Source organism: Temnothorax nylanderi, unplaced genomic scaffold, assembly GCF_030848795.1.
Source record: "Temnothorax nylanderi isolate EJ_2023f unplaced genomic scaffold, tnyl_v1.0 TNYL_tig0499_pilon, whole genome shotgun sequence".
Classification (NCBI taxonomy): Eukaryota; Metazoa; Arthropoda; class Insecta; order Hymenoptera; family Formicidae; genus Temnothorax; species Temnothorax nylanderi.
Window position 1 is genome coordinate 31574 of NW_027249561.1, and position 20833 is coordinate 52406.

The following is a 20833-nucleotide window of genomic DNA, read 5'->3' on the forward strand; positions in this document are numbered from 1 at the left end:
GTTACACTAGTTTTCCCAGTAGAAAACACTATAATTGTTAGTGTATAAAAATACAATTATTATATGGATAAAAAATCATTTATTACATGAAAATACACCAACCAATAACCAACAAACAAAAATAGCAATGCTGGAAGACAAAAATTCAAACAGCATGTCATTATAATGTATATATCTATATATAGTCTATATCAAGAGACACGGTAGTGTCTCGCGCCAAGTACACGCGGAGCGAGACCGACCGTGACTCTTTTACGCGACGCGACGAGTTGCGAGTACTCGAGATGTTGAGATCTCGATAACGAGTGAACGGATCAAGTTCTAAGTAGGCTTAATCGATAGCTTGGGGTCGAATTAGGGGGGGGTTTCTCTTATAATATTTCCGCTACGTGCCCTACGAGCGGAGATATTGCGACGCAAAGTCCAAATGTGAAAATTTTTATTTAAGATACGTCGTTCAGATACGTCGACCGTCTCTCATGCCATGGCATCATTTCATTGGCTGGAATCGCGTCCTTTTCACTTTTTCGACACTGGCGGTGCCACTAGTATCGCCAGTTTCTCGATGTATACGTGTGTGTAAACTGCGCGCAGTGCAGCCCAGTGCAGACAGTGCGTTTAGCGCGCTGTCACCTGTCACAGTCAGTTATAACCTATAACACGGTATAGTGTCCCACGTCAAGTACGCGCGGAGCGAGACCGACCGTGACTCTTTACGCGACGCGACAATTAATATTTTTTCTGATTCAAGGTAATTGTTTTATTTACATGTAATTATCCTATTATTATACGACGCGAAGCGAAACCGCACCGTGACTCTTTTACGCGACTAAGTGCATGTGACAGGAATTATAATAGTTTACAACTCTTGATAAGTCAAAGAATAATAGTTTACGTTACGTGAGTATTACTTCTGTAGTAACTTATACGAACGATATCATCGTAGTTACTATAAAATCTCCCGTTTATGCGGAGGAATTATCGTATCGTTCGTAAGTTACTACAGAATTAAGTAACGTTCGCGTAAACGTAGTATAGGTTAGATTACCGATTTCGGCGATTTCTTACAAAATTTTACATAAAACGCGAGATTCACTTATGGGAGCTTTCCAGCAAGCGACACAAGTCGACACAGGTATCGTTTTGTCTTTGTTACTCATTGCCAAAAAGGAAAGATAGAACGACGTTTGTGTCGGCTTGTGTCACTTGCTGGAAAGCTCCCTATGTATGCAAGTTTAACGCCTATTGAGTTAATATGAAATAATTTTCCTAAATGTAATAAAAATAACACGATGTTATATATGCGGTTTGCCGTGATTATATATATATATATACACATGTGATTTCTGCCCAGTGCTCTGAATGTCATCTAGTCATACATATCATGCTTTGATACAAGGAACGTGAAAAAGAGCAGGAAAAGAAAAGAACAAACAGAAGAGACAGATTCAAGCTTTGTCTTTTAATCTGGATGAAGACAATGCCGAAAAATCCCCGCAGTCAGAAAATGAGCAATCTGATGGCCTCGCGATTAAGAAGATTAAGAAAAATCCAGATGTAGATACAAGTTTCTTGCCAGATAGGGAAAGGAAGGAGGAGGAAAATAAACTTAAGGAAGAATTGAGGCAAGAATGGGCTAGAAAGCAGAACGCGTTGAAGGAAGAAGAAATTGAGATCACATTCAGTTATTGGGATGGATCTGGCTATCGTCGGAGTGTTATAATGAAGAAAGGTGAATGTCGCAGTGATTTAGAGAATTTTTAAGTTATTAAAATACTCCAGTGTCACTTTTGGAGTAACATTGGCGTGATATATAATGTTCTACTGCATAAATTAAATTTTCACATACAGGTAATTCTATCTATCAGCTTCTTCAGAGATGTTTAGAAGTTCCGAAGCGTGAATTCAGCGAGCTTAAAACAGTAATGGTAGATCAGTTAATGTATGTCAAGGAGGATCTTTCTTATATTACCGCACCATTATACGTTTTACGATTTTATTGTAACTAAGGTAAAGATACTAAGTGATAAAACTTATGAAGCAATATCACAATGTTGGCATGTTATTTTAATGTATGTAATATTGCGATTAGGCACGAGGAAAAAGCGAACCTCTGTTCACATTTGACGTTCACGATGATATTCGTGTTATGCACGATGCTTCTGTCGAAACCGAGGAATCACATGCCGGAAAAATTTTACTTAGGTATATTTATCATTAAAAGAATACTTTGTATAATTCTCTTTTATGTTATTTCTCACTAGATCATGATACGAGGGGAACAAACACATTTTTCCAGCGAGTAGATGGGAACCTTTTGATCCAACGAAAAGTTATGACAAGTATACAGTGTCGGATAAAAATAGGAAGAAAGATAAAATCTGATAAACTTAGATTCAACGAATTGTCCAATTTCGTTTAAAAGATTCAGATTCAAATTCATTCAGTTATGTGATAATATTTAATTCATTTACTCGATTATGTAGCTCTACTAAATTACAGTCCTTTGAATCTGGATCCTTTAAACGAAATTGGACAATTCGTTGAATCTAAGTTTATCAGATTTTATCTTTCTTCCTATTTTTATCCGACACTGTATACTTGTCATAACTTTTCGTTGGATCAAAAGGTTTCCATCTACTCGCTGGAAAAATGTGTTTGTTTCTCTCGTACCATGGTCTAATGAGAAATAACATAAAAGAGAATTATACAAAGTTATTCTTTTAATGATAAATACCTAAGTAAAATTTTTCCGGCATGTGATTCCTCGGTTTCGACAGAAGCATCGTGCATAACACGAATATCATCGTGAACGTCAAATGTGAACAGAGGCCCGCTCTTTCCTCGTGCTTATAGATATCCATTAGCAGGTGGTACTTATGGTCGGCAGTCCAGACTCCGGAAAATCGCATTTTGCAAAGAATTATCTGAAGGAATACGGATACGTCAACAGAGACACTTTAGGCAGCTGGCAGAAGTGCATTGCTGCAGTCCAACAATACTTGAATCAAGGAAAAAGTATAGTTATAGACAATACCAATCCTGATCCAGCTTCGAGAAAGAGATATATTGAGATAGCCAAGAAGCGCAATGTCTCGGTCAGATGTTTCGTCATGACGACAAGTATAGAACACGCGAAACGTAATAATAAGGTAATCGAAAATTAACATTAACCGTCATCGTGTGAAAGAATCGTATGAAGTAATGTTTCCGAAAATTCTAATCGATTTATTATTATATTACAGTTTCGCGAGTTGACTGATCCAAGCCACATTTCAATCAACGAGATTAATATCAACTCCTACGTGTAAGTAGATTTTAGATATATACATCTCTACACTCAAAATTATTTATCTTTGGATATGTAATTATACTTTGATGTTACTCTTTTGCAGGTAAATGATCGACAGAAGCTTACAATGTGGTACAAAATTGTTCCTCAAAGGGAGTTGCTGCCCAAACTCAGATTGAAGGTCGCATTCAAACTAATATTTATGCAAATATTTATTTTATGATACAAAATTATAAGGTAAGTAGTTATTATTATCCAATCTTCGAGAATCTCTTTGCAGATGCGCAAATTAATTGAAATTAATTGATTTTTTAAAGCTAATTTCCCTTACTGAAGAACTGGTAATGAACGGACATGCTGAACAAGTAGGCATGGGACCAGATGAATGAAGCCAGAAACACTTGAATCCATCTGTACTTAAGAGTTGTCAAGAAACTCTACAATTTTCACGCATAATCCGCGATTATTAGTCAGTATGGACTAGAGTTTAATACAATCGCCATTGATGATTCCCTTTAATCGCGTCAAAATTGATTATTTCGCTTTTTTACTTCGTTCTTTACTCATGTTGTAAAATAGCTTTCCGATTGTGTAGAATATTTTTATTTAGAAAGAAATTTATAAAGATTGTTATATTGATCGTAGAGTAGAGAAAACAATAAAACTTAACATTTTACAAAGTAGTGTCACATTTAAACTAGAACATTGTATCGAATAACTCAGACGAATTAGGAAATTCGTTTCTACGTGACTCATGTCTATTTCTGATTGGGGACGATTCGAGAACTCATTGAAATAATTTAATTTCTTTTCACGTTTAAATTTAGGTCACCGTAGATTAAACTTGTTACCTTAGAAGTTATTGTTAAATGGCGCATTTTATTTAATATTCCGCACTTCACTGTTGTGGCATAAAATTATTTTATGTTTCAAAAGATGGAGACTAAGCTTTCGGATTAATCCAGATGTACGCATATATACTGTATATATTTGATTAATTGTTTACTTAGATATCGATGATTCTTGCGCGATATGCTAATACATTTTTATCTATGCAAGATTTCAATGCAGTAGAAACTAGTTAACTGAGAAAAAGAGTCTATAAATGATTCGTAACTCGTGCAATTGCGCTCAACTGGAAACGTTTGGCAGTTATGAAATGTTAATATTTAATATTGTTGTTAAACATAATATAGAAATATTTTTCTAGGAAATGTATACAAGTAAGGTTACAATCATTAAATCGCTCACAGTGCTCACGTACATAACTTTGTCGCGCGCTGCGATTAACTCAATTTATTATAATTTATTATAATTTTTTAACAAAGCGAAATTATAGCGCAACGAACATCGTTACGTAATAATCATTCGTAATTCATTTTCGTGTATATAATAGGTGCTTTCCATTTACATCAAAACTCAGATAATTCTCACTTGTGACGTCGTTCTATCCTTTTTGGGAATTAATGAATAATAAAGACAGAATGACATCACAAGTGAGAATTATCTGAGTTTTGATGTAAATGGAAAGCAACTAATATGTAGCTGACCGCAATCTTTGACTCTATTCAAATTTTGTACAACACTTCATTTAGCATTGTATTAATCATTAAGTAGCTTTGAGTACATTTAGTAGCTTTTGTATATTCGTCAGTTTAATCCTTGAAGTTATTAAGACTTGCATGAATTTTTACCGCAAGTCCTCTTACATCTTTTATACGTCTTCTGTAAAATATATAAAAATATATCATAACTGAATTAACTCGCATATCTTGGTCTGTCTTTTTTTTCTCCATTGCTTAACTTCTATTCGCCTCCCGACTTGACGTATACGCTACTATACTCGTCCAAGACGTTATTCGCGACATTTACAAGCTCTCTGTCTTTCTCTTCAATCACTCTAAAAAAAATGTGTCGTCTTGAAGTGATTGATCTCCCTAAAGGATTTAAAAGTTACGCTTTGCGAAGACATAAGATATACGTTAGCTGGAAAATCGATTCACAGCGGGATTAGAAAAAGACGGAATGTTATGCGGTCGGTTCTTCAACAGTATAACGGGTGAACGTTTCGCGACTAGGTTAATCCACTTGCATATCGGTCATTGCGATCTCGCTCTTGTACATACTTGACTCATCGTCATGAGACTAGCTCCATTGTTCGCGAAGATACTTTTCTCTTGTTCTCTCTTCTGCTACCCTAAGGCGCGCGCGCGCGCGCGTGTGTGTGTGTGTGTGTGTGTGTGTGTGTGTGTGTGTGTGTGTGTGTGTGTGTGTGTGTGTGTGTGTGTGTGTGTGTGTGTGTGTGTGTGTGTGTGTGTGTGTGTGTGTGTGTGTGTGTGTGTGTGTGTGTGTGTGTGTGTGTGTGTGTGGTGTGTGTGTGTGTGTGTGTGTGTGTGTGTGTGTGTGTGTGTGTGTGTGTGTGTGTGTGTGTGTGTGTGTGTGTGTGTGTGTGTCAAACGTTTTAACTATTATTAACAACTTCAGACACATTACATTTTTATTTTTAAGTAGTAATTTTTTTCTGTGGTATACATATGTATAGCATTAACAAGGTGTACAACTAAAAAGGTTACAGATTATTATTTTTAAAAAACTAAGCAAAATATTAAATTATTGTTTTCTTTAGAAATAATAGTCCGTAACACCTTTAGCTTCACACCTTGTACATACTGTTTATAAGATTATAAGATATATTGTTTATAAGATTAACGTAACACTACAAAAAGGCGTGATATCCGTACAAAATTACCTTTTTAAAAAAAAAGGTAAAAAAAGGCGCCAAGTACACGCATAGTAGTGTATATGTATTATGTTGTTACCTCGAAAAAAACAAAGTGGTAGTATAATACCTCCAAATAGCTTTACCCTGTACATACTGTTTATAAAATGCGTAATACTACAAAAAGGCGTGATATCCGTACAAAATTACCTTTCTTAAAAAAAAGGTAAAGAAAGGCGCCAAGTACACGTATAGTAGTGTATATGTTGTTACCTCGAAAAAAAAGAAAGTGGTAGTATTATACCTCGAAAAAACCTAAGTAACAAGTGGTAGACGTACTCTTTGTATCTCGAAAAATCTCGAAAAAATCTAAGCAGTAGTATCTTTATTTCCAAAAAATTATAACCCAAGTGATACACATCACAAAACTATGTTACCTTATCAAAGAAGAGTCGCGCTTCAAGTGATCTATTACAATTACAAAAAAGAAATGATATCTCTTTAAATTACAGCGCCAATTACAGAGAGAACATATATATTGCCTCAAAAAATAATTGTTGCACTACTTTGAAAAATCTTTACATGGTGTCAATTAGAAAAAGAATGTATGATAACAATTTTATAAGATTAAAAAATTTTATTTAAATTTAACAAGGGAATACAAGATATTTAAATACAAAGTTTACATGTGTATTTTTTAGTGGTCACAAAGAATTACAGAGGAACAGTACAAAATAAAAATATTTTATTAAAATATTTAATCCAACGAGGGAATACAAGGTATTTAAATACAAAGTTTATATATGTATTTTTCAATAGAATAAAAGATTTAATCACAAAGAATTACAGAGATAGTACAAAATAAAAATATTTTATTAAAATACATAAATTTTTCTTGTAAAAAAACTTGGCGCTGCTAGACCTCGAAATTTTAAATAAATAAGGATAACAATTCTTTTTTTTCGAGGTAACACATATACACTACTATACGTGTACTTGGCGCCTTTCTTTACCTTTTTTTAAGAAAGGTAATTTTGTACGTCATATCTACCCAGATAACATGCATGTTGCATAAGACGTCGTAAAGATATCTTTAAAGCAGTGCTCGGAATTAGATGCTCTTTTCGGGCCGATTCTCGAGGCGACGCCTCCTATCCCCCCACTACCGCTCGCGGCTCGCCGGCCGAGCTGCCGATCGCGCGCGTGACGCTGTGTCTCAGGAGCGTCCCTATGTAGAAATACTTTGGGATCGTACCTTCCGCCAAATCATCTCTAAAATTTATATACACAATATAGTTATAATATATTAGATATGTTAAAGTAATATACATTTTTGTGACAGTAATATGTAATAATTACAATTTGGCGATAGCTTTCCACATCACCCGTGAGATACTATTGTTGATGCGTTTTTTTTTAAGTGGTTTCCCCAGTAGGCCTATTCCACTAAAAGATAATGAGGATAATGAAATATGTGGCTTGGCAGGAAAGCAAAACTTTATATATTATATAAAAGATATTATATAAAGTGAAAAATAATCAGAAGACATTAAAACAACCAATTTGTAAGAAATTTTATTTTGATCTTCTGGGTCGTTTGCACGATTCTACTAGGGATGGTATATCCACACAGATTTTAGAAGAACTAGCTCGCATCAGCGACGACAATGATGCATCGCTCAAAGAGGAACGTTTTTCTGTTTTTATGAATTTCATTTTGGAGAAAGAGCATTCGCATAAATATGTGGACCCAAACATGGAGAAAATTTTAAGACCGAAAATTCTAAGACGTGGATAACACGATGCATCTAAAATTTTGAAGAATTCGACCCCTTTTTCTAATCGTGCCTTTAGAGAAAGATCACATCGCAAATCGCAAAGTTCTGCCTGAAATTCTAGGCTTTGTTCCTCGATTTGCACAGTGAGAGGATTCTCAAAAAGTAATAAATCTTTTCTTAGCGTCTCGAAATCACTGAAACGCGAATGAAATTGATTTATTAGCTCTAATAAATCATTTGCGTTTCAGTGATTTCGAGACGCTAAGAAAAGATTTATTACTTTTTGAGAATCCTCTCACTGTGCAAATCGAGGAACAAAGCCTAGAATTTCAGGCAGAACTTTGCGATTTGCGATGTGATCTTTCTCTAAAGGCACGATTAGAAAAAGGGGTCGAATTCTTCAAAATTTTAGATGCATCGTGTTATCCACGTCTTAGAATTTTCGGTCTTAAAATTTTCTCCATGTTTGGGTCCACATATTTATGCGAATGCTCTTTCTCCAAAATGAAATTCATAAAAACAGAAAAACGTTCCTCTTTGAGCGATGCATCATTGTCGTCGCTGATGCGAGCTAGTTCTTCTAAAATCTGTGTGGATATACCATCCCTAGTAGAATCGTGCAAACGACCCAGAAGATCAAAATAAAATTTCTTACAAATTGGTTGTTTTAATGTCTTCTGATTATTTTTCACTTTATATAATATCTTTTATATAATATATAAAGTTTTGCTTTCCTGCCAAGCCACATATTTCATTATCCTCATTATCTTTTAGTGGAATAGGCCTACTGGGGAAACCACTTAAAAAAAAACGCATCAACAATAGTATCTCACGGGTGATGTGGAAAGCTATCGCCAAATTGTAATTATTACATATTACTGTCACAAAAATGTATATTACTTTAACATATCTAATATATTATAACTATATTGTGTATATAAATTTTAGAGATGATTTGGCGGAAGGTACGATCCCAACGTATTTCTACATAGGGACGCTCCTGAGACACAGCGTCACGCGCGCGATCGGCAGCTCGGCCGGCGAGCCGCGAGCGGTAGTGGGGGGATAGGAGGCGTCGCCTCGAGAATCGGCCCGAAAAGAGCATCTAATTCCGAGCACTGCTTTAAAGCTACAACTACATCTATCGTAACGCTTTGATCGTGGTCGTAAGCAATGAAGCCGTCGTAAACCGTATATCTATAATGCCAATATATCTATAAACAAATTTTTCTTCGCACGTCGAGAAAGCTGACAGGTTAGGTTATGTTGTAACGCCAGACAAGCGTCGTAATCGTAAAAGTTCAGCTGAATTCAGCTGATTAATCAATTCATACGATGAGCTTACGATAGCTATTACGACGAGCGTTACGATCGCTTAAACGGTGAACATTGCGATAGATGTAGTTGTAGCTTTAGACAACTAAGATAATCTTAAGATATCTTTAAGATATCTTTACGACGTCTTATGCAATATGCATGTTATCTGGGTATCTCTCTGTATATATCTATATATATATATATATCTGTATATATTTCTGTATATATCTCTGTATAATCTATATATAGAGTCTTAAAGAGTGGTGAATGTGGCTGTATTCCTGAAAACAAAAGAAAAATATTAAGGACAATCGATAAAATATTTCACAAAATTGTACGTACTCAAATTTAACAGTACATACCTAAGATTTTCAAATGTCACTGGCGTCACTGCTACTGCTCCTAATGTTGATGGCTGAATGAAATCGGCAGGATAATCGGAAACTGGCGTCACTGATGCTACTGCTCCTGATGTTGCCCCGATAAAAACAGTACGTGAAATCCACGTTATTGCTACGTGGATCAGCATCGTGGAATCCACGTGGACATTCGAGTGGACAATCCGCTCAAGAACGGTACTGTAGTCCACGTGGATGAGATCATCGATTTGACGTGAAATCCACGTGAAAATTTCGAGACATATCTTCGTAGTATCCACGTGATTTCTTGTTTTATAATCGAGTAGATTTTTTTATTATATACAAGGTTTTAAATTAAAAATAAAGGAAAATGATGTAAAAACACTTTATAGTATCATTTTTATTAAACATAAATTGCTGTGAAATATTTAAATATATGAAAATAACCATGTTTGTTTAACTAAGACATCATAAAATATACACATATCGTATATACAAACATCGATATACTTATGCATAAACAGGCTAGACTGAAAGAGTACGCACTGTAGGTATAATATCCATTGCGTATTCTCCAGAAATTAAAAAAAATATATATATATAATATGTGGTACTTAAAAGACTTACAAGGTACTTAAAAGACTATGTTAATGAAACTTTAGAAATAATGCAGAAACATAAATTGCTGATGCACCGACTAGGGCTGAAATGTGTCAATCGACATAGCAATTGCTTGCAAAAAATAAATATTATTAAATAAACATCTTTTTGCTTAAAATGTATACGAATGCCTTAGTAGAATAGTTTGTTTTTAATTATTATTTTTATTTTTAGAAATTATTCTGTAATCAAATAATATGTTTATTGTTACTTTTTGAAATTCAGAAACCTTTTTAGCATTCTTTTTATTACTTAGTTAACTTTTTTTACTCATGTTTTTATTTTTTATTTTTTAGAAAGCCACACAGATAAACATAAAAAACTGAAAACTCAAACAGAAGTTGTACAAAAATTCAAGTTATAGATATACATACAGTCAACACTAGAAAAAAATAGTGCTCTTAAGAATTTTCTTCAGTCTCTAGCCCTGTATATAAAATATATTCTGTCATATATGCATAACAAAAAAAAAACATATTTGCAAAAAATATAGCCCATTTACAGCTCATGCTGTAGGGGAGACCGGGGCTAGACCGTTAGTTTTTTTTCGGTGCCGATTTTTAACAACAAAATAAATAATTGTAGTTAAATGTGGTATACCACTGTAAAGAGTGAATCTTTAGCTACAAAATTTATACAGGAAATTTTTATCTACGTCGCTTTGTTTAACCGGTATAGAGCAAAAACGACAACGGTGCAAAAATTGAAATCTCAAAAATGCCGGGGTTTAACCGTTACACTGCATTTTCAATACATATACGTACATCTAATCCTGAAAAATGATAGGATACATCTTAATAATTGTTTTTTAAGAGAAAAATATAAAAATTTATTTAAAATTTTTATGCGAAACGTTATTAAAAAATAGTTACGAGGGTTCCTCTTTCCGCAGAAGTCACTCGCCCGACTTGTTTCACTCCTCGACGTCCGATGACTCTATTCGGTGTCTGAACGGTTGTAATTCCCGTCTCATCCATATTCCATATGCAGTGAGCCTGGAAATGCCCGGAAATGCCTTGGAAATGCACCCGGACTGCTTACTAACGGATTAACCCCAAACACAAGTTTCAGGTTTGATCGCCCACGAAATATTAGACATCAACGATAATGAAAAAACTACACTGGATTCGTGTTCAGCATGCATTACTCTTTATAATCACGTACCTCGAGATTTGGAGAGCAAATATTATAGCAGATATTACAAAATTTCCACGCGCAGAAAATGTAACTTTCACCTTCCGAAAACACGTTTGCCCTCGTAAAAATCATAACACGGCAGGTAACCTGCCGAAACTCCGTTGGTCACATGGGTACCATAAGCAGCGTTTACAATGTTAATAGCGAGTTCGCACAATATACAGGTTCCGAGATATTTGATTTGGCGGATTTACCCCGTTAGCGGTCTAGCCCCGGTCTCCCCTATTCAATTTTTTTAATTATTTTCATTATTTTCCAATTGCTCGTCTTGTTGCTGGCTCTTCTTTAATCTAAGCTCGTCGTTCTCAAGACGCTTTTTTGCGTCCTTTAACCAATTCGCAATATGGGAGTCTGACATCTCTCTATTATACAATAAGGGAAAGTCCCTATTTATCCTTTCTTGTGCATGTCTCTTTAGAGCAGCTGTAAATAAAAAAGTATCATATACTAACTGAATATTTTAAATATATCAAATTGTGCAAATATCAAATTTATGCTGACTGTAGGAATTAATTATATTTATATAATATTAATATTAAAAAATTATAATATGTTAAATCTATTGTACTTATACAAAGATTATGCGTAAAACATACTAGTATATACCTATTATAATACTATATAGAATATAGGATAACAGAGTGTATTACGCGTATATTGTATAAATCTTACCACGACTTACCAATAACAAGACCATAAAACATTGTATTTTGAAATTTCTTTTTTTGAATTTTTGCTCCTTCTTTATTTGTTCCCTTCAAATTAAAATTTACTGCGACTTTGTTCGTCATCAGCTTGCGCATGATGCAATATACAGAGCCTTTCAAATTTTCTCTGCCATGCTCTACTAATAGTCGAATCTGTAACATATGAACATAATATATATATATATATATATATATATATATATATAATATATATGTATATATGATATGAAAAACCACTAGACAATGGGTATTTTCAAAATAAGGAAAAAGAAAAATATTTCCTTACCATTATCAATTTTTTTTCTTCATCTAAATGACAATCTTCCCATTTGTAGAATTCCTCCACAGAAGTAAACGGAAGAGTCGGAATCCCAAAGTCGAAATTTTTGAATGTTTCCTCAGGATGACACGTTGCAGTATAAATTTTTACTAAAGTGACATGAAGGTTATCAATACGTTTTCGCAAATCACTTATACCAGCCATTATAGTCCTTTCGTTAAAACCGGCTATTTTGTAAAAAAAAATAATTTGTCACAACATAGAGAAAAAAGCTCCTTGATAGCAAACAAAATTTAAAATACTGAATATCACAATATAAGGATTTGTTCTTACAGCTTTTTATTGAATTTGTGTAACTTCCATTCGTCTTAATAGGTGATTTCCTATGAGGATTTACATATGACTTGCGTATCTGATGTGTATCTGTAAAAGCAGTAGAATCACGATAACAATAAAATACTTTTCAACAATTACAATATAATATATAAACTCTGCAAAATAATTCTTTAAAAATTGAATGTATAAGAACAACTAAAAGCAATCTTACCTTGCGTCTGTCGATTTGCTGTGTAGGATGAATTTCGGTCGTCACTCTTCTCATATTCACTCACTACTTTGTCTCTTTCTAAATCTTTATTAACATTACAGTTTTTTTTCTTTATGCGATCTACAGGGCCGATACTCTCATTGACACTTTCATCAATAGGTGAATATCTCATATCCATAACGTCTGATATTTGGGACTCGTGTGATTTGGAAGAAGATGGCACATCTAGAAAAAATTTAAAAACATGTAGTATATACAAATAATTAAGCATGAAAAAATATTGACATAAATAAAATTGTTGTAAAAAGGAATTATGAAACCTAAACAATTATATCTGTCAGGAATGCAAACTATCACAAGTACGAATATTGTAAAGAAAATGATTAACATTTGAAGTCAGAATAATCATTGCTTTGATATATTCAAAAATAATTTATTGTCACAACATAGAGAAAAAAGCACCTTGATAGCAAACAAAATTTAAAATACTGAATATCACAATATAAGGATTTGTTCTTACAGCTTTTTATTGAATTTGTGTAACTTCCATTCGTCTTAATAGGTGATTTCCTATGAGGATTTACATATGACTTGCGTATCTGATGTGTATCTGTAAAAGCAGTAGAATCACGATAACAATAAAATATTTTTCAACAATTACAATATAGACTCTGCAAAATAATTCTTTAAAAATTGGATGTATAAGAACAACTAAAAGCAATCTTACCTTGCGTCTGTCGATTTACTGTGTAGGATGAATTTCGGTCGTCACTCTTCTCATATTCACTCACTACTTTGTCTCTTTCTAAATCTTTATTAACATTACAGTTTTTTTTCTTTATGCGATCTACAGGGCCGATACTCTCATTGACACTTTCATCCATAGATGAATATCTCAGATCTATAACGTTTGATATTTGAGACTCATGTGATTTGGAAGGTGGCGAATCTAGAAAAAATTTAAAAACATGTAGTATATACAAATAATTAATGGCAGCATGAAAAAATATTAACATAAACAAAATTAAGGAAAAGATGAAAATTGTTGTAAAAGGAATTATGAAACCTAAACAATTTATCACAAGTACGAATATTGAAAAGAAAATAAATAACATCTGGAGTCAGAAGAATTATATATATTGTTTTGATACGTTGAACAATCAAACAAGTGTCTTACCTTGTGTTTGTGTTGCATAACTATCATCACTGTCGGAATTATCATTTTCAAAATCAGAAGGTTGTGATGCCTTATTCTTTCTATCATTTGCTGAAATTCCAAAGAAAAGTAGGAAAACATAAAAAAGGTAAAAAATGAGATTTTTACATACTACATTTTATTAAATGTAAAAGTATATTTTAGTTCATGCGCATAAAATAAAACGAACGCAGCAATCCTGACAAACGACCACCGTCATAATTATTCTCAATTGAACACAGTAGAAAACTCATATAAAAACCCGTCTAATTACTACAGATAATGTAAACTTTTTTTTTAAGTGTAAGGAATAAAAGAAATCAAACATTACAAGATAATGCAAATTAGCGCAGAAAAATAATATAGGGGAGACCGGGGCTAAGCCGACAACGGGGCAAACTTGACACTAGGCTTTTTGCCAATTTAAATCTATCGTAGAAACTTGCCTTTCCTACTGTAAATGCGTCTTTATGTGCCAGTATTATCAACGGAATTTGGTAACATTCTGAGTTATAGTGTAATTTTTAACGCGACATAAGCGTTTTTGATAGTGAAAAGTAATTTTTCTGATCTCTCGAAAATGTCTACTCTTTCATCGAGCTTTACTCTTGCGAATCTACCGGTAAGTGATTTTGATGGGAAATTTGATGCTCTATATGAATCCGATAATCGTTTTTTGCATATTTTCAAAATTTTCATGTTTTTGAAGTGACAAAAGTGAAAAACGACGTCCGGGGCAAAGTCAACACCACGCCGTTTCGTCGGCTCCCAGTAACTAACAATGCTTGTCATGCAGCCGTATGGCTCATGACAAATGTATGCGCACGTCCGATCGCGAGTTTACCTGCATTAACTGTTTTTCAGACATGAGTTTAGATGAAGATAATTGAAAGTTCAACAATTTTTGTTCTCATTATTTCAAATGATTGTTCTAGCTACTTTATTCCAAATTTTTGTACTTTTTAAATACACAATAAACAATGTATTTTCATTTTCAGACAGTAAAAAATAAGTTCCAGATCAAATTGTGTCGATCAGACAAAGTGTTGAGTTTGCCCCGGCGGGGTGTCGAGTTTGCCCCGGCATTTTTCAATTCGAAAATTTGTCTTCGCGTCACTTTTCCTTTCCTGGCGGCAAAACAAAGCGACGTACAGCAAAACTTCCTGAATCAATTTTGTACCTGAAGAAACACTCTTTAAATATGTACCATTGAATTTGCCTAAAAATTTTAATTAAATATTAAAAATTGCCTTTGAAAAAATAGTGTCGGCTTAGCCCCGGTCTCCCCTACTGAGGAAAAGAATCAATGTTTTAAATATAACGTCAAATATAATATTACAGTCTTTACAAAAGCAATTTCATAAATACATCCACATATCGTACGTATTTCAATTAAGTAATACAGTATTTGAAATTTATATATATGTAGATAACAATACATAAGTAATAAAACAAAATAAAATAAAAATCAAATATATTAAAATATATAATGTATATGGAATATAATAAAGAAACCAACCATCAGTTATTTTCAAAACAAGAAGTTTGAGTCGCCAGTAGATAATTAAAAATTACTAAAGATGTTGTAATCGACCCAACTGGCCAAATTTATTAATCGAAAAACGCTACGTTTCGACCGAGGATCCGGTCCTTTTCAAGCGTGTATGCAAAACTCACAAATGTCGATTAGTCAAGCATAATGCCCTAACTACACCGAATCTAAAAGCTAAACGACAAAAAATTAATTCGCAATTAAGTGAAAATTATATCAATATTATACAAAACCGAAACTTACATATTTGTGCGTCGGAATCTAAGTAATAACAAATTCGTTGAACGGTATATTTCGTGAAATGTTTGTAACATGACATAGCAGAGCGGTGGTAAAATTTAGACTGATGAGCCTGACACTTATAAACAGACTGGTGCCGTAAACAATAAAAGGCAAGAACATAGAGAGGGAAGCAGCGGAGAGGAGAAACCAGCTATATTTCTTTTATGATATGTTCGTAGAGAACGTTAAGATTCTCCGTGTCCTTTTGCAAATTGATGGTGTCGTCAAATTTTTTAATAAAAAACATCTCCGCTATTTCTCTCTTTCTGGTCTGTCCTTCCTTACGTAATCCAAAACTTTTATACATTTAATACTTACACCATCGATCGACATGACGAGGAAACGAGATTTAGATTAATAAGTAAATTGAACATAATTATGACTAAGCAAAATACTTTTTATAACTCCTTTTTAAGCATTGATCGCAGTAAATGGATTATTAATGCGAGTAGTAAATCTTTACCATCTAACGTATTAAATTTTTTAAGTTTGGGTGGTAATTTCGCTTTGCCCACTAATCCGAGAGAGAGAAAAGATCGCTTGTGCTCTTCTTTAGGCATTATTAAAAATTTCGAATTTAACACATACAAAATTCCGAAAAACTTGGTAGAGAATACCCGCCGTTCGATTACCAACTCGCTGCACAAGTTTCTGAGTTTGAATAAACATGTTAACCATATTGACAGATTTTTCACGAAAGAATTTACTGCTTGTAAAAAATTCTTGCGTGATAATGATGATGTCCTTGTCACCTGACAAAGGCCAAGTAACTGTCATTTTGGATAAGAACGCATATGTAAACCAAATGACTGAATTGCTTGGAGACCAAGACACTTATAAAAAATTGAAAAAAGATCCGATAAATAAAATTACATCTAAAATTCATGAATTGGTCAAATCTTGGCTTGACAATGGCATCATCAGTGACTGTACATACAAAATACTCAATTGCACCAATGGAAATCTACCGAGAGCCTACGGACTGCCGAAAGTTCACAAGGCCGGCCTCCCTTTACGTATTATTGTCTCAGCGTTGGGTAGCCCGCTCTATAACGTGGCTAGTCTCCTCCAAAAGACCTTACACACGTCGATCCCGAAACCGAAATCGCACATAAAAGATAGTTGGTCCTTTGCGAAGTTTATAAACAACATGAATATTAATGATGACGAAACACTTATTTCACTTGACGTCACGGCACTATTTACGAACATCCCTAAAGATTTAGTATTAAAGGGAATTGAAAAAAGGTGGAACTATATTTCTAGCAAGACTGACCTCAATTTATCACAGTTTTTACACGCAATCGATCTTATTTTATCGTCCACTAGTTTTAGTTTTAACGGCGAAATTTACGAACAAATCTTCGGCAGCCCTATGGGATCTCCTTTATCGCCGGTCGTCGCTGATATTGTCATGGATGACTTAGAGACGCATTGCCTAAGCCTTTTGAATTTTAACATCCGGATATTCATTAGATATGTCGATGACATTTTTGCGGTGGTCCCCAAAACAAGTGTGGGCTTGATTTTAAAAGTTTTCAACGGATATCATCCTAGACTTAGGTTCACTTATGAAATTGAAACGAATGCGTCACTCAACTTCCTGGATACGACTGTAATTAGGAATGGCAACTTATTAATAACTAATTGGTATCGGAAACCGACGTTCTCTGGACGTTACATAAATTTTCATTCTAACCATCCTTTAAAATACAAATTGAACACTATTACCAGCTTGGTTGATCGCGCTGTTTTACTTTCTAATGAAAAATTCCACGATGGCAATATTAAAATAATTAAAGAAATTTTGAACAACAACAGTTTTCCTAAACCAATCGTTAATAAACACATTGCTAAACGTCTAAACACTCTCAAAACACGTAACAACACACTTAATACTCCCACTGACAATAACACAACTTTTGATTTTAAGAACTGCAGACCTTTACCCTATATAAAAACGTTGAGTGATAGCATTTGCCGTACTTTAAATGAACTCCACATCACTACCTTATTCACGGTTCCTAAAAAACTTGATTGCTTAATAAGACGGGGCAAAGACAGAATTAACGACCTAAAACAAACTGACATAGTGTACAAAATTAACTGCAGGGATTGTAGGGCCACATATATAGGGCAGACTAAAAGGCATCTGTGTACGCGTCTCAGGGAACACCAGAGCGATATTAGAAAACACGCTAGCAATCTTTCTGTAGTGAGTGAACACCGAATATCCTATGGGCATGATTTTGACTGGGGAAAACCTGAAATATTACATAAGGAAGGACAGACCAGAAAGAGAGAAATAGCGGAGATGTTTTTTATTAAAAAATTTGACGACACCATCAATTTGCAAAAGGACACGGAGAATCTTAACGTTCTCTACGAACATATCATAAAAGAAATATAGCTGGTTTCTCCTCTCCGCTGCTTCCCTCTCTATGTTCTTGCCTTTTATTGTTTACGGCACCAGTCTGTTTATAAGTGTCAGGCTCATCAGTCTAAATTTTACCACCGCTCTGCTATGTCATGTTACAAACATTTCACGAAATATACCGTTCAACGAATTTGTTATTACTTAGATTCCGACGCACAAATATGTAAGTTTCGGTTTTTTATAATATTGATATAATTTTCACTTAATTGCGAATTAATTTTTTGTCGTTTAGCTTTTAGATTCGGTGTAGTTAGGGCATTATGCTTGACTAATCGACATTTGTGAGTTTTGCATACACGCTTGAAAAGGACCGGATCCTCGGTCGAAACGTAGCGTTTTTCGATTAATAAATTTGGCCAGTTGGGTCGATTACAACATCTTTAGTAATTTTTAGTTATTTTCAAGTTTCTTACAGCTGGTGCATTGTACTCAAAATCACTACTGTCCGAATGTTTAACGTATACAATATTAGAATTTTTGCGTCGATTCGATGATGTTTTGTTTATAGCAGGACGAGCAGGACTATATCTTCGAGTAACAAATCGTTGGCGTTTTACACTGTTGTCCTTTTCTGACTGTGACAGATCTGAGACATCTAAGGCTTTTTCCGCTTCTTCTTTAGCTTGTCTTACAGACTCTATTATATACAATTAAGCAAGACAAAAAAAAACATAATAGTTAAAGATAGAAATAAATCAACATAAGTAGTTTGGCAAATAAATACTACATATTGAAAGACTGCATTTCCTTAAATATATTTAAAACAAAAGAAGCTTTACGTCTGAATTCATGCATTACATTGAATAAAAAGCATCATAAGTTTTTGTTAAGCTAGAATCAAAAAATCAAACGTATAAGGAACAATTTAATAATTTTCACAAATTCGGTATTAAAAAGGATCACAAAGATAAATTACAATGTATTATAAAAAAAGATAAGGAAAGGAAAAGAGTAAAATCAACTGATTATTTATAGATATAAATGATAACACATAACATCGAAATACACACAAAGGTTGCATTCGGTTTCTGTCGCTGATACTGAAAATGTATAGTGTACGTGGCGTAAACTATAGATTATGCTAAAAATCTACAGTGTATGCCACGTTAATTATAGATTTTTAGTTCCCAGCAGGAGAAACCAAACGCAGGGAAAATGTAATACTTACTACAAAACTTCAAAATCTTAACGTTTTCATATGTTACCCAAGTATCAGTCGGTTTCTTCTTTTTTTCTAAATAATCACTTAGTTTTGATTCGTCAAGAGGCCATCTGCATATAGCTGCATATGTAACTCGTGTAACTCTACCTTGTTTATCATCTTTTGCTACTTTTATGGTTATATTCTGTAACCATGCAGTACAAGCTGGCACTGCATAATTAACAGTAGACTTGAGCTCATCGTCATCACGTGAAGGTAACTCAATTACAGCATACTGCAATAAAATTATTCCTGTGTCTTTCTTTCTTTCTTTCACATTATCTTTCCTTGTCGACTTACCGGCTTGTCGGCAATTATTTCCACATTCATTTTCGCACTCATGGATATTATAAATGGATATAATGGATAATGTAAATAATAGAATCAAGATATGAATACTAATAATAGCACTAAGTTAAATGAGAGACAACACAAATACACATATTATGCTTAATTAAACTGAAATTGCACCGATTTGCTATGCAGCAGTAACCGCGTCGATCAGTGTAAAGATATGATTCGAGAAGGTGCAGACGTGCAAGTTCCCGCGTTCCTGCCCGATCTCGGCTGCGTTCGGAAACATCACCCGAGTGCAGTGATGCCGCTGTGCAGACCGACCAGCATGCTACAGCGTGTGGAGGGGATGCGCCGGCAAGGCTGCGCAAGGGATAGCCACGCACACTAATGCCACGCTCCTCTGTCCGTGTACGCTCGGCGCAAAGAAGGACAGAACACGATCGTTGTCTCCTTCTCTCTTGTGCTATGACGTCGCTATGCCAGTGCCGGCTATGCCGGCACATATTTCAGATCTCGCGATTCTCCGAATCTCGAGTTGGCAAATCGATGGGCGACGTTATTTATTGTAAACTTAATCTTTTCTTATAAAATATCGAGATATATGTCAATCATTCTGTCGTTATTCACTGATATATGTATAATCAATTTCAATTGTGAATAATATGTAAATAAAATGTCTAAAAATATAAAAATTACCAAATGCAATGACATAAATCTTTATAAACATAAAAAGTTAAAAGAATTCTCCGTTTTTTTTTAATTTGCAGACCTTGAAATATTTTTTTTGATTAAAGTTGAACTTTGCAAATGTAACAATGTATAAAAATCCACTCTTGGCCAATATGCACGCTGTTTTTTTTTTAATTTCTTACATAACAAACCAACATTAACTTTAACATGATAATATTATCTAAATGTAAATAATAAAATTAAATATTAATTCTGAATAAAAAATTATAGCTTGTAGCTTGTATTTTTACTTATTTAATTTAATTTGGATTTATATACAACGT

The 20833-nt window shown here is 34.0% G+C and overlaps 3 protein-coding genes and 1 long non-coding RNA gene across 9 annotated transcripts; 2 read left to right on the forward strand and 2 right to left on the reverse strand.

The window, feature by feature from the left end:
* Window positions 1–906: 906 nt before the first annotated feature.
* On the forward strand, window positions 907–5060 carry LOC139783419 (uncharacterized protein F21D5.5-like). 4 transcript variants are annotated; one of them, XM_071722571.1, is made up of 6 exons: window positions 907–1732; window positions 1852–2010; window positions 2857–3152; window positions 3246–3307; window positions 3396–3529; window positions 3610–5060. In XM_071722571.1, the coding sequence occupies exons 3-5, from the start codon at window positions 2880–2882 to the stop codon at window positions 3397–3399; spliced, it is 339 nt and encodes a 112-aa protein (XP_071578672.1). In that variant the 5' UTR covers window positions 907–1732; window positions 1852–2010; window positions 2857–2879; the 3' UTR covers window positions 3400–3529; window positions 3610–5060. The 4 variants fall into 4 exon arrangements, with proteins under 4 accessions (XP_071578672.1, XP_071578671.1, XP_071578669.1 ...); XM_071722570.1 differs by having other exon boundaries at window positions 2871–3152; XM_071722568.1 differs by having other exon boundaries at window positions 2868–3152; window positions 3396–5060.
* Window positions 5061–8853: 3793 nt separating this feature from the next.
* LOC139783417 (uncharacterized) lies at window positions 8854–9781 on the forward strand. Its single transcript, XR_011721260.1, has 3 exons — window positions 8854–9276; window positions 9356–9440; window positions 9539–9781. It is a non-coding gene; the product is annotated as an uncharacterized lncRNA (long non-coding RNA).
* Window positions 9782–9846: 65 nt separating this feature from the next.
* On the reverse strand, window positions 9847–15684 carry LOC139783415 (uncharacterized). 3 transcript variants are annotated; one of them, XR_011721259.1, is made up of 9 exons: window positions 14034–15684; window positions 13584–13805; window positions 13377–13466; window positions 12857–13081; window positions 12643–12732; window positions 12316–12536; window positions 12005–12182; window positions 11290–11745; window positions 9847–11165 (listed from the first exon to the last, which is right to left on the reverse strand). XR_011721259.1 is itself a non-coding variant. In XM_071722566.1 (9 exons), exons 3-9 carry the CDS (start codon window positions 13738–13740, stop codon window positions 11558–11560), a joined length of 1149 nt encoding a protein of 382 aa, XP_071578667.1. In that variant the 5' UTR covers window positions 13741–13805; window positions 14034–14123; window positions 15571–15684; the 3' UTR covers window positions 11263–11557. The 3 variants fall into 3 exon arrangements, 2 of the variants coding, with proteins under 2 accessions (XP_071578667.1, XP_071578666.1); XM_071722566.1 differs by lacking the exon at window positions 9847–11165 and having other exon boundaries at window positions 11263–11745; window positions 14034–14123; window positions 15571–15684; XM_071722565.1 differs by lacking the exon at window positions 9847–11165 and having other exon boundaries at window positions 11263–11745.
* Window positions 15685–18508: 2824 nt separating this feature from the next.
* Window positions 18509–20711, reverse strand: LOC139783416 (uncharacterized). Its single transcript, XM_071722567.1, has 3 exons — window positions 19824–20711; window positions 19491–19758; window positions 18509–18959 (listed from the first exon to the last, which is right to left on the reverse strand). The coding sequence occupies exons 1-3, from the start codon at window positions 19863–19865 to the stop codon at window positions 18703–18705; spliced, it is 567 nt and encodes a 188-aa protein (XP_071578668.1). The 5' UTR covers window positions 19866–20711; the 3' UTR covers window positions 18509–18702.
* Between the last annotated feature and the right edge of the window lie 122 nt (window positions 20712–20833).

Excerpts from the sequence above, each read along its gene's own strand:
- LOC139783419 (XM_071722568.1), top strand. The coding sequence starts at position 1,945 with ATGTCAAGGAGGATCTTTCTTATATTACCGCACCATTATACGTTTTAC. Across the intron at positions 2,011-2,867 it reads ACGATTTTATTGTAACTAAG|CAGGTGGTACTTATGGTCGG; the intron begins GTAAAGATACTA and ends GATATCCATTAG. Across the intron at positions 3,153-3,245 it reads ACGCGAAACGTAATAATAAG|TTTCGCGAGTTGACTGATCC; the intron begins GTAATCGAAAAT and ends ATTATATTACAG.
- LOC139783415 (XM_071722566.1), bottom strand. The coding sequence starts at position 13,740 with ATGGATGAAAGTGTCAATGAGAGTATCGGCCCTGTAGATCGCATAAAG. Across the intron at positions 13,467-13,583 it reads AGTAAATCGACAGACGCAAG|ATACACATCAGATACGCAAG; the intron begins GTAAGATTGCTT and ends CTGCTTTTACAG. Across the intron at positions 12,733-12,856 it reads AGCAAATCGACAGACGCAAG|ATACACATCAGATACGCAAG; the intron begins GTAAGATTGCTT and ends CTGCTTTTACAG.
- LOC139783416 (XM_071722567.1), bottom strand. The coding sequence starts at position 19,865 with ATGAGTGCGAAAATGAATGTGGAAATAATTGCCGACAAGCCG. Across the intron at positions 19,759-19,823 it reads AAATAATTGCCGACAAGCCG|TATGCTGTAATTGAGTTACC; the intron begins GTAAGTCGACAA and ends ATTTTATTGCAG. Across the intron at positions 18,960-19,490 it reads TAAGATTTTGAAGTTTTGTA|AGTCTGTAAGACAAGCTAAA; the intron begins GTAAGTATTACA and ends TGTATATAATAG.